Raw genomic sequence first — 15,991 nt, 5'->3', positions numbered from 1 at the left:
AAACAAAAAAAAACAACAAAAAAACCCTAGTAACCACAAAAATTCTCTGACACTATGAAGTCTCTTATCTAAATGTCCAACATCATCTAAGGCAAGCAGCACATTTGATCTACCACTGTATTTGCTAGTGATGTGTTGTTTGATCACCCACAATACAGAGCTCTGGAAAATAAAAATACTTGCTGAAAGAAGTCCCAGTCATTATTTGATGGGGTTTCCAATTTTCCAGGAGTAGTAAGGAGTCCAATTAACTGAAATGTCATAATATTAAAAACAAATATTGGAATGGCAAAGCACACCAAATAGTCACCATGTAAATGATAAATGGTCATGGGTACTCCCTTCTCTCCTTCCCTCTCCACCCCCAACATAAAAAACACAAAACAAAACAAAAACTCTACAAAGTATGGGAATACTGGTCTGTAATTCTTTTAAAAAAAATGACTATGACTGTTAGCATTTGGCACTGACTGAGTGAACACAGTGAACAAATGATACTAGTTCAAGACACAACAGCTCTCTTTTGCAAAGCTGAGAATTTCCCTGATAACTCTTTTCATCTTCAAATAGGAAGAAAGGAAAAAATTTTGGACATCAAACATGCAGTTTAGAAGTTCCAATTCAATTTCTGTGCATATCTCTGAACTACATCATATATTTAATTAGACGGACAGAAGTGACCAACTCATCTATAGCACCACCATGTCTTCAAGCAACTATGGAACAGTCTGGGTGTCATCAATCAGAAATGATTGAAATAAGGAGATATAAGGAGATATATTACAGGGATTGGAGGAGCTGATGGAAACTAGGTCTTCTTCCAATTTCAGAAAAGATCCCCCAGGAGGGGGATCAGAATAGTAAACATAATTAACTAAGAAAAATGAGTGACAAACTCAAGACTCAAAAACAAAACCGGAGAAAGATATATTGATTGTAGGTCCATATCAGCTGACATAGTGTGTGACAGGATAGGGAGGGCAGGGCTGAACATGCAGCAAAAGAAAGGAGTGTCTGCCTACTTGGAAAGGACTGGCCAAAAATACAAGGGGCTGTTGGAGTGGAATTTTTCATGTTCTCCAAGATCTGGTGCTCTTTTTAAGAATAGAGGATGCTTACTTAGGTAAAGCCATGAGTTCCTTGTAAGTGTCCCAAAACATTCCTGAGGCAAACTATCAAACCACCAGGGAAATACAGCTTTGCTCCTGGGACCAGGGCAAGTGGATCATGTAGCACCAGTGTTGAGAAGTGGTACAAGATGGGAGTTGCACACGCTGGAAGCGAGCTGGGGCCAGGACACTGCTCAGCCTCCAGAATCACAGGAGATTCGGTGCTGAAACCAGAACAACCATCAGGAGGAGGATTCTACACAGGGACTTCAGCCAGGCCTATAGCATGCAGGACACTAAGCAGAAAATAAATAACAGAACTGTCCCTGTTTGTGGCAGGAAAGGATCTGGTACGACTGGAAAACATTCTGGGCAGTTTAGGACATTTACACTCGTAAAAGAACTTAAGCAGCAAACACCAACAGGCATGTCAGGTTCTCTACCTGCCCATACATTTCCTGAAACTCTTTCATGTTTATATGGTAGCAGTGTAAACCCTGCATAACATTTAGCACTGCAGTGTAGCTGAGCAGGACAGCATTAAGAAACAGCTCATTTCAAGCAACTGCACTTTCTTTACTGAGTCAAAATTATCAAGAGAGATGATTTTTTTTTTATTAAAGAACTTCTAAAAAAAAAAAGTTCTATCAAATTCTATTAAAGAAGTTCTATCATTTTTCTATCATCATGAACACTTCCTCCAGAAAGTAACTCAGAAAAAAACATATCACAGTCCTACAAGTCTGGCACTTTTCACACGTCACAAGTGCAAACTTTTGTTAATACTACATTAAATTCCTGGGGAACACACTGCGAATAAAAACGTGTTACTTACCTATCATATACATTGAGCAGCCAGTTAAGACACATGTCTACACAGAGAGGAACATTCACCAGATCTTTGTGTTTCTCTTCAAGTCCACTGTAGACGGTAGTGAGACTGCTGATCACATCCTGGACACCAATGAGCTGGTCATTTTGACTCAGCTTGTGCTGTTTGAAAATTTCACTTGTTGTGTTCAGGTCCAACAGGTCCACTAACAAAAGATAATTAAAAAAAAAAGGGGGGGGGGATGAATACAGATGCTTGAGCATGGGATTCACAGTACTTGCTCCCTGACTTCTCACTTTATTGCAGCAAACACTGTAGACAGATTATCAGCCAAGAAGTAGCTTTCCTTCGGTAACATTACAGTGAAAAATTGCTCTCTGTTACAAGGAGTCAAGAGCATTTTGGTACTATATTTTAAAAAAAATGAACAAGCAAGAAAAACATAATGACACTGTAGAGCTCAGAACATTTAAAAAGCCGCTGAAGTAGCCTGTATAATTAGAGAATTCTCACTTCAGATGTACACACACTGGGAGTCCACTGAGGTTAGAGAATTCTCTGCATTTACCATAAAGCAGAATCACATCGAATGACTACCGTTTTTGATTAAACGTAAAGCAAAGCAAATTTGGGGGTAACAACATTCTTTAAAATGCAGTAAGAAGATACTGATCCCTGATTAACTGAACAGCAGTTGCTAAATGAAGGCTTAAAAGAAACTGCAGAGAGGGACAGAGGGAAATTGTTTATGGAAGTTTTCCAGAACACTAAATGCTATGCTTTCATGCAAAATATTTAGATTTCCTTTATCATCCTCAAGATGCAAACTGAAAGCATTCCCATGTGCTTCTATAAGCAGTTACTGATGCCAATGACTTCTGATGGGTGACAATGGTTTTGCCCCCAAAACCATAAACAAATGTGACTGTAATTGTGAAAATATGGTTACTGGATGGTGAAAATAAAAAGCTGCTAATGAGCTCTTCTAATTTTTTTGCAAAACAAAATGAAAATGGAACTTATTTTGATGTAAAGGAAGGCCTAATAAAAAGGTTGGTATAAGCCCTAAGTGACATTTTTTGACCAAAAAAGTGAGGATTTTAGCAAAAAAAAAAATAGTTGCAATATATCAGTATGCTTGCTACAGTACATATAATATGAAGTTGAAATACATACAGAGCTGTTTCTGGGTAGGCAGTAATGCATTTACTCTATAAATGTCATTTCTCAAAGGAAATGAAACATGACAATCTCAGATGTGTTGTAAATTGCTCTGCACCAATAATGGTAAATAAGGACCCCAGAAGGGCAGTCTGTGCAAATCAGGTAAGTCTAGCTTGAGCTGAAAAATAAGTATGAGGGAAAAAAAGCAGCAGCAAGACAAGACTAACCACCATGACCAATTCTGTCCAGAACTCAGTGAGCATCTACCATAAGATAAGGTTATAGGCCAAGAGCAGGTTACATTCCCAATCCCATTTCCCCAATCCACCATTCCTAACATCACTGTAAAATGAGAAACAGTCCCTCACATTCCTTGCTTTTTCTCCCTCACTGACATCCATCCATTCTATTCTAACTTTACAGCATCAGACCTGCAGGAGGTTTTGAGGTTGTTTTGTTTGTTTGCTTTTTTAAGTGTTGTCCCATCTTTCGGGGTGGAAATGAATGATAGATATGTATTTACCAAACAGGGCAGACTGCTAACTGCAGCAAACTCTGGCTACCTTGCCATTAGTTTGACCTAATGGGAAAATTCCGTCCCTAAAGGGAAGTGAGAAGTCCTGCACCTAGGGAGGAATAACCCCATGCACCAGTACCTGTTGGGGGCCAACCTGCGGGCAGGCAGCTCTGCAGAGAAGGCCCTGGGGGTCCTGGTGGACAACAGGTTGACCATGAGCCAGCAATGCACCCTCAATGGCAAAGGCGGCCTACAGTATCCTGGGCTGCCTTAGGAGGAGCATTGCCAGCAGAATGAGGGAGGTGATCCTCCCCCTCTACTCAGCCCTGGTGAGGCCACAGCTGGAGTGCTGGGTCCAGTGCTGGGCTCCCCAGTACAAGAGAGATGTGGACCTCCTGGAGTGAGTCCAGTGAAGGGGTCCTAAAATGATGAAGGGCCTGGAGCATCTATCATAGGAGGAAAGGCTGAGAGAGCTGGGACTGTTCATCGTGGGGAAAAGACGACTGAGGGGAGATTTTATCAATGCATATAAATATCTGAAGGGAGGGTGTAAAGAAGATGGGCCAGGCTCTTTTCACTGGTGCCCAGTGAGATGACAGGAGGCAATGGGCACTAACTTAGATTCAGACAGAATTGCCTGTGTTTAAGAAACACTTTTTTGCTGTGAGGGCGACTGAGCGCTGGCACAGATTGTCCAGAAGGGTTGTGGAGTCTCCATGCTTGGAGATATTCAGAAGCTGTCTGGACAGGGTCCTGAGCTGCCTGAAGTAGGTGACCCTGCTTGAGCAAGGGGTTTGGACCAGATGATCTCTAAAGGTCCATTCCAACCTCAGCCATTCTGTGATTCTGTGACCTGAGCTAGCAAAAGCATTTTGCAGTGCACTGCTCTAATGTTCTACAGCAGCTGAAAAAAAAAAAAAAAGACTATACCAGAAATGGGTATGAGAAATGGCTCACAAGCATATTTAAATTTTAAAACATACATAATGCAACACAGACTATTTTATTTGGGGGAGCCAGGTGCAAAACTCTAACATGCTATCAAATCACATAAACACTGCATTCAGGAGGGAAGAACAAGACACTTTTCAGGGGAAAAAACTCTGATTGTAACCAGCTTTTTTTCAACCTCTTTTTTGCAATATAATTAACAGTTGCTAAAAGCAGCTTCCTAAAGCAGATTGATATCACTGATGCCTTTCTTTTTAAAGCCAGTACAACTTTCCATTGCTTTGGAATGCCAAGCTGTTGTAGCCTTTTGGCTTAGCTTAGCACAGCCACCCTTGCATTGAAAACCGCAATGCAAGTAGATAGTGGAGCAAACCAAACTTCATGACTTGATCCACACTATTAAGGTCTCACATTCACACTCTAATGATGCCAAAGGAATCAAGAGGCAGTAGGGAAAGATACTTTCAGTAACTTTCTCCGTAAAAGGAAAGCCTGCTGCTGTACTAATGCAAAATTAAGCCAACTTGATACTTTTGGATAACACCACTCATGGAGAACAGCCTGAGGAAACTATTTCCATCCTTTCTTATTTCAGCGCTCACCTGGCTGAGCTGAATGAAATTTGGATACAGATGCTTATCCTGGTAGTCTGTCTATATACTAGCAGAGCCCCTTGCTTGGTCTGGTGTAAAGAGGCATTATTTTCTCATAAAACTTTCAGAAATAAAAGTGTAAACTAAACTGTTTTTAAACAGATAGGAAAAGCTAACCTGAGACTCACATGCCCTTGCTGGCTCAAAACCTACTGCATAGAGCTTTTTGTAGTATCAATCTGTATCTGCTCAAATATGCTGAATGATCAATTCTCTAGTTATCCAAATGAATGGACATTAGGGTCACGTCCTTCCTTTCTATAGCGAGGAGACTTTCCCAAAGGAAAGTTATAAACAGAAACCACGTCATTCAGCACGGTTCAAGCAGGTGTATGTGAGTGACTCAGGAGCAAGTAATGACATGCAGCTGCTAATGGCAAATTTGAGGCTGCTGTAAGTCCCACAGAAACTAGGCAGGCATTGCTGTGAAGCTTTAGTATTGGAAAGACCTTGTGAATGATAGCAGCTCCTGCAAAAGACTCGCTGACGGATGGAAGTCTACCCAGCTATTCCTTTCAGTCCAGTGTGCCTCAGTGTTCACTCCTTGGCCTGGTGCATTTGCTATTCTTATCAGCATTCTTAAATTTTACATCACTTAAAGAAGCTCAGTGACAGAATTCTGAATATACATGGCATTTTTGTTCCCTTTTTGCCTTCCAGTACTACACTTCAGTATCTGGGGCAAAAACATTTCTTGAAAATGAGCTCAGGTTTGCTGCACAAAAATAAAATATTATACTCAGAGGCTGGTGCTACATGACTGCTCAGTACAATTACAGCAACACAAAATTCTCTCTGGCCCCACTCTTGTGCTACAGCAGGAAAGTGCTCTCGGTATGTGCACTCCACATAATCTGAGAGAGAAAAGCTATTCAAGAATTTGTCTTTTCCAACCTGCAAATCTTCTCAGACTTCTACAAAATAAAGACATGTATGTACATACACACGTATATCAGTCTCTGCAAGAATCTACCTTCCAGAAGGAATCAGAACAAGATGAAACATAACTCTACTTGCTTGCTTCTAAAGGGAGGGGAAGAACTTCAAAACCATGATTTTTTTGACACTTATTGACAGCAAAGACTTAGCAGAGAGTTTTTGCACCAGTGAAGTTTTCCAAAGCATAGTTCTGAAATGATGTATTCCTGAATCTGCTTATGTATAGTACTCATACTGTGTTATCAGTCCTCACTGCAAAGTCAAAACCTATCAAGTACAAGTGGGACTGTGTACCCTGCTTCAGCTTTGCCCTTGCAATGTGTACCAAAATGGCCTTTTCAGTTATATACACACTGCAGCTGTGACAGCAATTTGTCACATTTTACAATTTACAATGACCTCATTTTCTAGTGATTTGTTTTGACACTCTCTTTGCCTTAGCACAGAAGCCTTTCTGAAGTATTCTGCATCCAAACACCTTTAAAAATCATCCATGGTTAAAATTATGGGAAAATGCAATGGAAGACTAAAGTAACTCTGACCAGATAGTGAATGACAGACACAGAAAACAACTCTATCCCTATATTAAAATAAATAACCAAAAAAAAAAAACAATCAAGAAAAGAATTCTTGATAGGGCTTAATCATTCTCCCCTTCCTCAGAGAGGGCGTGTTAGCAGATGTTGTGTTTTGGCTATTTCAGCACTCATTCATGGAACAGAAAGAGGCTGGGAATTGTTGCAGTCACAGAGAATTTCACCTGTTCCTTGGCAAGAAACTATCCGCTAAGCAAACAATGACAAAAGGAATGGCATTTATTGCATTTTTAAAGATGGTCTTAAAATTGTGCCAGAGCATAGAGAGTTCGTGCTCAAAGACAGGAAATTCTTGTAGCATTTATCTCTGTGGATAATCTGTAATGCCTTTCATTAAAACCCACATGTTGTGTTTTTACCGATTAAACCAACCCTCGACCAAATATGCACACATAATACAGACAAAGGCTTTTTGGCTGCTGTGCTGAAGGAAAGCAAGTCCTCAGTCTTCCTCCCAGGAGAGAGAGACGGAGAACGAGACAAGAGACAGAGGCATACAACAAATGAGTGGCAGTGAGTGAGCAAGGGAGGCAGTGAGCGAGCAAGGGGCAGACAGAGCGAGGCAGCGAGAGCGAGGCAGAGAGCGAGAGATAGAGAGACACACAAAACGAGCAAGTGGGGCTGAGCGCGAGCAAGCAAGCACAAGTGAGAGAGCACGCGAGAGAGAGAGGCAGAGAATGAGTGAGCAGCTTCCCAAACGGCAAAGCAGGTTGGCACTGGGCAGCCTACAGCTTTACTCCTGGCTCTTTCAAACTGGAATCTTCTCTTTGCCTCTTCCTGCTCCCCTCTCCCCTATTCCCACCTCCGTCCCCTGTAAACTGGAGACAATACTCACTTTGATAGGAGAGCACTTAGAAATCTGTGAATGCTGTTATTACAAAAATTGATACATTTTGCAGAAAAAGCAAGGACAGGAAGTATGTTCTTTCTGAAAGCTTCTTAGAAGTAATGAAAGCAAAGTTTGTACTATACAGGTCACTAGAGTATCTGTATGCCTGTCAGGAATGCAATAGGCAGCATGATTAGCATCTGCCACGGGCAGTTTGTTTTTTCACTCTTCCCTGGGGAGCTGCATGCACAAGGAGAATTTTACTTTGTTTTCCAGGGGCTTTTTTCTTTGTTTTTGTTTTTTCTTTTTTTTAGGTACATGTTGATAAATATTTTATGCCTTGTGCACTGATAAGTGGAAAGTCCATAATGCTCTGTAGTTCTGTTGAGAAGTCAAAATGTAGCCTTGGGTGGGACCACAAGTTTCAACTCCTGCACAGAGAAACTTTAGGCTTACATGCTATGCCAAAGAAATCCAGTTTTTCATCCAGTATCATCACACAAATTTTCAAATTGCAAGCTCTGCTTTTCCCAAAATGTAAGACCTTGAACTGAAGACCTCAAACTTGATTTGAAATTCTGTGAGAAGCCCACATAGAGTATGAAGCACTGGTGAGAGGTACTCCTGGAAGCTTGTGGGTTGTTGCATAGATGTGCTCCAGCTTTCTGGAGTAGCTAGCTAGCATCTCCAGCACAGCTTCATTTAGTAAAATGCATAGCTGAAGTCCAGCCAAGAAGCTACCGCCAAGATTAAGCTGCTCTCTCCAAGGCTGGAAGGAAATCTAGCCGCCTGGAGGTAGGGGGAACATCACCTGTGAACATTGATAAGTGAGCACACATGCATTAGTGAGAAAGCCATAACGTGTGACCTGAATTAACCCACTGTTTGCAAGTATCTTAAACCAATGGCGTACTCTGCCTCTTAAATTTTACTATTTAGATTCAGATTTTTTTCAGAAGACCAGATTCATTCAAACACCGTTTCATGTAAAACAAAAACGTTTCACATTACAGAAAGAGGAGAGAGGCAAATGAGGATGTGCTGCATGCAGATGTAAGTCAAACATTGACAAGAAAGATTTTCAACTGTATCTTCACAAAACTAAGTCATCTAAAATACCAAGCCACCAAAAGACTTTTAGTGAGCTAGATGCTGAAGATGCAGCTAAGGTTTCTTCAAAAACTATGGACAAGAGTTACAGAGCTACCACTAACTGAGCACAAACCAGTTTTTTTTTTGTATGCATCTCACACTGTGTAATGTCCCAGATAGCTGAAGTTTGGAGGCACTGTGGCAGCACCAGGCCAGGCAGTCATGCTGGCAGAGCAGGAGAACTGAACATGCAGGCACCCCTCTCTGTACAAGCTGCCCCTCCCATTGATAATCTTTCAAGGATATATCCGGTCCCTTGTTCAACATTAATGTCTTTAGGCTTAAGCTGACCCTCCCTTCCTTAGGTACTGTACAGAAACTCACAGCACAGTGCTTTCTGCAGTCTTCGGATTTTGATGGCCGTTCGGTAGGCAGAGAAGCGTACATTGTTCAAATCAGCTGAAATAACAGAACAAGAAGGTGAATAGCCCTAAAGAGAGTCCATAAATTTACTTTACATACAAGTTTTCACATTCCTACACATTGGAAAACGTCTGATATTAGTTCAATGCAAAGAAGAGAAGAGACAGGATACAACATAGTTGAAGAAATAAAGACAACTGAGGAGTTGGGACCCATTCTAAAAATCCACCTGCAGGGAAGGCTTCCCGGCTCTGACAGGCCAGGGCCTCCAGAGACTGCCACAACAGAAATGCTGACACTACTATCTTGACACATGTAATGCACGTACATATTATAGGGTGTATAGAGTTAGTTTCCCGACAAGTGTTAGAATAAAGTGTATTTCTCAGTGAGTTTACAAATCCATCAGACAACATGCCTGAGACAAGGGGCAACAAAGGTCACAGTAACTGAGAAAAAAATTTTAACTTTGACTTTGTTAACAATGATTTGACAAGGACAGTCGGATGAAAGGACAGAAAGGACAGCCATAAAAGATCTATTTTAGAAACTGATAGGTATAGTAATATTTTTCTTCAGTTAATAGCATTTTATCCTTCCACTCCCTAAAGGGAGGTTTCACAGTAAATGCAGATGTTAGCAGGGCATGTTGAACTAGCTGCACCATAATATGATTTAGCCTTTATTGATAGCGTAGCTGCTCTGATATATTACAAAACTTAGCCCTGCAGGCTGTGCATCCTGCTTTAAATATATACAGAGCCTGCATCCTCGGACAATCCCATGTGGATTTAAAAGAAATAAACAAGATACAGCATTAAAGTGTAGAGTCACAGCATATTGTTCAAAATTAAAATTACTGAAAGAGAATACACACCACATGATCACAGAAGCTTGTTTCTTGCAAAGTGTGTCTGATCACAAAGTGAGAAATGCTTTGATACACACAGTTTATGGCAACTCAGACATGGTTTAAAGACAAATACAAGCTTTAGACAGCTCATAAGAGTGAACACCATATATATCATAACAGTTTATGTTAAGAAATGCACTCACCTAAGGACTGGAAGAGTTCAGTCATTTTAGGATGATCCCAACAGGTTGTCTGTGTCTGGTGACTACAAAGAAACAAGATCAAAGTTTAAGGAAACAAACATACACACATGCTAAGGACCACAAAAAAAAAAAAAATTGATTTTCTGAGTTTAAGAGGAAAAAAATCCCTCAGCTGTATCAAAATACATGATCTGTGCTATTCAGATCCCTGATGTTTTTAAATCACTAAGTAGCTTAGACAATAGTCCACCTATATTTAACATTCTAGAAATATTTACTTTTGATTTTCTCTAAGTGCAGTGGTATCAGTTGCACTGTAATTCTGAAGCTGAGGTACACTAGTAAGGTAAAAATGCAAAATTTCTTGATGCTATAGCACAGTAAAAATATTGCAAAAACACTTTAAAAATTAAAAGCATTAGAGCTTTTATTTCAGACTTCACTGCATATCTGAACACATCTCTATATACATGGCGATCTTATATTTACCTATAACACATTTAATGAAGAATCTAATCACTTTTCAAGCACTCATCCAATAGGTATCTGATTTTAGATCATGTTCTACACTAGTGCTCACAGAATAGGGAGATTCAATAAGCAACATCATTTAATCCACCATTTAGCACTGCTGTTTTAATTAACAAGCTTTCAGATATGCAGCCATGAGTCAAAAGGCACATTCCCTTAGGTCTGCTGAAATCTCAAATTCCTTTCTACAAGCCACACTTTGCTTCTATTTCCACATAGCAATTGTCAGAATGATTGTACATTCTTGCCACACAAAATATTTAAATTTGAATTAGATTAGTTAGAAAATTAATTAGAGAAGTTGTGTTGAAAAGATTGTCACATTCCTCTTAAGAACTATAAAGTTAATAATGAAAACAAAATGATGCCAGGTTAGCAAATTAAATAATAATGAGCACAGAATACATCTTATCTCATCTTTGTTTTTATTAAAGAAAAAAAAAGTTAACATGCACATATTTTTCACATGCAGATGTATGTGCTCGCAAATAATGGCTTTAAATGACATTTTTTACTAAACGTAGCAGACTATCTTCAGTTTTGTGATGATTTATCGTCAATTTTTTTTCTATTGAAGAACCAGCTAAGAATGAGCCCTGTTATGCTAAGTGGTGTAAAAACACAGGACAAAAGGTTCCTGCTCCAAAGAGGCAAACAGATGGGACAGGTACCACGAGGGCCAGAAAGTCTTGCCCACAGGCAGAGCACACAGTGGCAGGGCAGCAAAGCATTACACCAGTTTTATAGCTGAGAAAGGAGGAGAAAAGACAAGACTTGGTGGAAAGGGAGGAAGGAAGGTGAAATAGGAGAGCAGAGAAAAGGCTGAAAGAGGAAGGGAAAGGAGGGCCTGAGGTGGAGAGCGAGGGAGGGGGTAGTGAAGGACAGGGGCTGCCAAAGCCTGGTGAGAACCACAGGAGGTTCTCCGTGCGGTGGAATCGCTGCCGTCCCAGCTCCTCGTTGGCTGCGGCTTTTTTGCAGGGTGACTGGCAGGCTCCAAATGAAGTGAGAGCTGAGGGCCCTTCTTTGCGTTACATTTCAAGATACTCTATTTGAAAGCACATGTGCTGGGTCTCAGTGTAGGACATAAGCCCCATTTCATATCTGGTGACTGTGCCAGCTTTGAGCCTGACCTAGGTTTCCACAGTCTGCTTCTCTCTGTCTCTGCCAGGCTTAACTATCTCTGCCATGTATATCTGACACCATCATGCCTTTGTGACGTGCTTTTTACAAAGTTCATAGACAAATATCTATTTCCTGTTAATTCAGTAGGTATAAATAATATCTTCTGTTAGGCACTGACTGTACTTAAAATATTTCCTTAGAGCCCTTCCCAATTCAGAAACACACTGAAGTTCACTTATACCTTTGAATACATTCTTAATTTTAAGTATGTATTTAAATGCTTTTCTGAGAAGATCTACTTCCCTGAGCTGCAACTTTTCCTTGTTTCCAGTTTCATAATACCACCACAGGAACTCCATTCATATCTCAAGTTCTGAATAGGGTAGTTGAGACCTTGGTATGTTCAACAGTAGAACAGAAGTCCAAAGCTCAGGTATGCCTGTATCTAATCATCAGTATTTTTACACTAAAAGTTTCTAAAAAGACAGTTTAAAACACCATTATGTTTACTTTTCCAAAAAAGTCACCTGGAAAACAATTATTTCCCTAGCAGGTGCACACCAAGAAATCATCAAGAAACCAACTGAAAAAAGAAAAAAGAGGATGTATTTAGGTTTGGTGCTTTGCCAGCATTAAGGCAACTGACTGTCCAGCATTCTCGAAAACCCTGGTATAACAACAAATTACAGTATATTAGAAAGAAGTACGTATATAGCTTGTGTAAACAAGAACAGAAAATATAATATAATGGCTTGTATTGATCAACCCATTAAATAACCTCAAAAACAATCCCTGAACTGCTCTTGTAGTGTGGATATACGTTGCTGAAGCAACTGAAGCTGACAAATAGATCCACTACAATGTTAAGTGGGATGCTGTCATTATGATCTTAACCGTTTAGAATTGATTTGGGTTGACACAATCAGCTGCAAGCATCTGTTGTACTTGATCCAATATGTGATCAGTACAATAAAGCTTGTTTTAAGGATATGCCTTCATGTCAACTCCCCCAACCAAGGAGGAAAAGAAAAAGAAACAGAAAAGAAACAGAAAAGAAACAGAAAAGAAACAGAAAAGAAACAGAAAAGAAACAGAAAAGAAACAGAAAAGAAGGAACACCCCCACACCCTGGTGATTTTACTGTCAACATCATAAGTAAAAAGGCTTTCATAGCTCCTGATAAAAGGCTCTTACCTAAGAGACCTTGAAATTTCTGTGTTAAAGGAGAAGATGAATGACAGCACTGTGACAGATACTTTAAAATATATATATAATTTCCCCTCACTATTTCAAATGCATAAAACATTAGCACAAATGCTGCATGTAAATACACACAAAAATTAGCTGAATCAAATCTTGCTATTGCTTCAGAAGTTCAACTACCTTCAAAGAAACCATTCATGTTAAAATTAGCCATAAACATAAGAACTTTTCCAAATCACAGCCTCTGCTTCACAATTTACCATTTTCTGGAATGAGAAAATATGCTGCTATGAAGAAACCTATTTTGGATTTGTGAGGTGTTGCAAAAATCCTACCTGGGAAGTGCTGCAGACTTGCAAAGGTTTATTAGCAGCAAATGTCCTCCCTATACAAACAACAACTGACTCATAGCAAAATCTGAGTCAAAATTTTTCCTTTCTGGAAACAAATTGTTAAATTCCACTAGGTCCAAAATGACCTTTTCTCTTATTTAAAGAAAAAAGAAACACACACAAAAGTATTTGAATAAATCCTTACTTTTATTTTTTTCCAGAAATGTACCTATGTACTGCAGTACACCTCAGTAATGTTTAATTGGGGCTGGAGGCAAAACTAATTGCAATCTAGATTCCACCTTCTAAGCAATTTATAAAACCCTGAGGAGCTGATATTACCAATCAAACCTTTTCCCTAAATCAGCTTTCCAGGATTTAAGAACAATTTTCATTTAAAATGCCTCTTAAACAGTCTTGTTATTAAAATTGTATGCTTTAAGTATGTAGTTTCAAAGGCAATTTTATCTGAAAGATTAAAAACTGTTTTAAGCATGACAACACGCCATGCAAAAATGATGTTTTATTTTCATGTTTTATGCATGCTTAACAAGAAGCAGAGACAAAGTGAAGCAGCTATTCCAAATCTCTGTATCCTGCTCTAGCATCTAGCTTCTCCTGTTAATGCAACAAGAACCTCAACAACTAAATTTTCTCCTTGTACAGAAAAGCACAGAACACAACATGAAACCTCATACCTAAAAATAACAACCAGAAAGTATTTTTATATTTCTGTTTCCATTTGAAACAGAAATACAAGGCTCTGTACTAATGGGTTTTTAAAACTCATCATTCAGTTCCTTTGTCCATCACATATGATTACTACCTGCCACTAGGATTATAAGAGAAAGGAGGCCCAAGGAACATCCTCCCATGGAACTTTAAAAAGGGGACAAAACATCCCTTCATTAAGGCTTGTTTATAATTACCCAAAAGTTAGTACTACCTGATAGCTGCTAAATGGCTGTATGAGGCAACTGTGATTGTACCAGTCTTATCCCAAAACACCTAACAAGAAACTATGCCTAACAGCTGAGCAATCCTGCAAGTGGATTTGTCAAACAAAGAACAGAAATGGACTGAGAGCAAATTAACCAACGACTGAATAATCTGTTCAGATAAAAGGAGGCAGCACCTTACCCCTACTGCTGTCAGCAGGCAGTGCCACTACCTCCCCTGAATATATTCCATGGACTAGACTTAGTTTCCAGGACAGCAGGCACCAAAGCAAGGCTACACTGGACAGGGCTGGGGGGAAAAAAATGTGACTATAAATTAAATAAGAGGTATAAAAAAACCCTCAGGGTGGAGGGAGAAATCAGTCTCAACAGTGACGTTTCTTAATGCAGTATTTTGTTTGATAACAGTTTCATAATATGCAGGGGCTTTTATGTGCACACAAATTGACTTCACAGAAAGAAAAAAAATGGGTGTGCAGATAACCTTCCTACGCTACAAATAAAATTGTCAGACTAAGGAGTCATTTTACTAGGAGTTCCAAACAAGAGGCAGGCAAGACAAAGTGCTTTCTGGTGATTTGGTTTGTAAAACAGCTCTCTGAAATATGATCCATCTTTCTCTGCTGTAGCTACAGTAGCTTTTGTGCTACTGATGCAAGACTAATGCAAAGAGATCAACCTCTAAAAAACATGCTTAGAAAGTTCATGGTACTGGATGGTCTCTAACAGATGACATGGGTTTGCTGAAATTGGGGGAGATCTTTCTGATAAGGATCTCATAGCTCCTTTTACGTAGGCTCATGACAAATCAACCCATTTCTAAGATACACATTGCAGTAGTTACAATCGCCTGTCCATTACTATTCAAAGACTAAAAGCAGCTTTGGATGTTCCCCTGCTTCTCCGATAGCTTGCTCAGTAAATACAAAGAACATACAAGAAATCAGACCTATAAAGACGTTTTTAAAAAGAGGTAATGAACAATTACATGAACAATTACACACTTTATATGTATTTTACGCATATGCGTGAAAGGTGTTATTCTGACATCACAGAACCAGAAAAAGCTAAAACAAGGTAAAGTAACTAAAGCCGTGTGCACCTCTCACAATAGTAACAAAAGTGCTCCAGTCATTTTCTGAAAAGTTCCAGCAGAAAATGATTGTACTAGCTCATGAAGACAGAGCTCCAACTTCATTCCTTTGGAGTCCATAACTTCTGGTAAATCCAGAAGGCAATTAATGCAAATTGAATGGATTGTTTTCCCCACACAGACATGACAAGGAGTCTTCAGAAAGTTCAGCCCTGAGAGGAAACTATCTGCTAGGAGTGTGAAGAAATGCCATTTTCTGTATTTTCCTATAGAAAACAATCTGGAGCCCTGAATGACAGAAAATTAAGCTTGCAGAAAACCTGGGAAATCCAGAAGGCAGAAGCCGATCAAAATCTAAATATGGAATGCCCCTGAATTTTCTATGGTATCTTATCATATTAATGAGAAAAGTTTATCATTTTAGTCATTGCACCAAACTTCTGAAAAGAAGAATGGGCACTAAACAAATCTACATGGTCTTCTCTCACTATTCCAAATATTGTGGCAGTTCTGTCCCAGGTTTCACTGCACTGTTAACAGATCAATCACATTCTTCCTGCCCTCACGGTGTAAAGTCTGATACCTCTTCA

At 39.5% G+C, this 15,991-nt stretch overlaps 1 protein-coding gene across 1 annotated transcript in view; it reads right to left on the bottom strand.

The window, feature by feature from the left end:
* Positions 1-15,991, bottom strand: part of UTRN (utrophin) — a 401,902-nt gene that overhangs the window by 60,254 nt on the left and 325,657 nt on the right. Inside the window, exons 60-62 of the mRNA XM_067293529.1 lie at positions 10,162-10,223; positions 9,067-9,141; positions 1,945-2,146 (exon numbers count right to left, since the gene is read on the bottom strand). Coding sequence (XP_067149630.1) covers positions 1,945-2,146; positions 9,067-9,141; positions 10,162-10,223 — 339 coding nt within the window. The remainder of the gene's footprint in view (positions 1-1,944; positions 2,147-9,066; positions 9,142-10,161; positions 10,224-15,991) is intronic.

Source organism: Apteryx mantelli, chromosome 3 (genome assembly GCF_036417845.1).
Source record: "Apteryx mantelli isolate bAptMan1 chromosome 3, bAptMan1.hap1, whole genome shotgun sequence".
In the NCBI taxonomy this organism is placed as follows: domain Eukaryota; kingdom Metazoa; phylum Chordata; class Aves; order Apterygiformes; family Apterygidae; genus Apteryx; species Apteryx mantelli.
The sequence above is the reverse complement of the archived record's forward strand: the minus strand, read 5'-3'. Positions and strand labels throughout refer to the sequence as shown.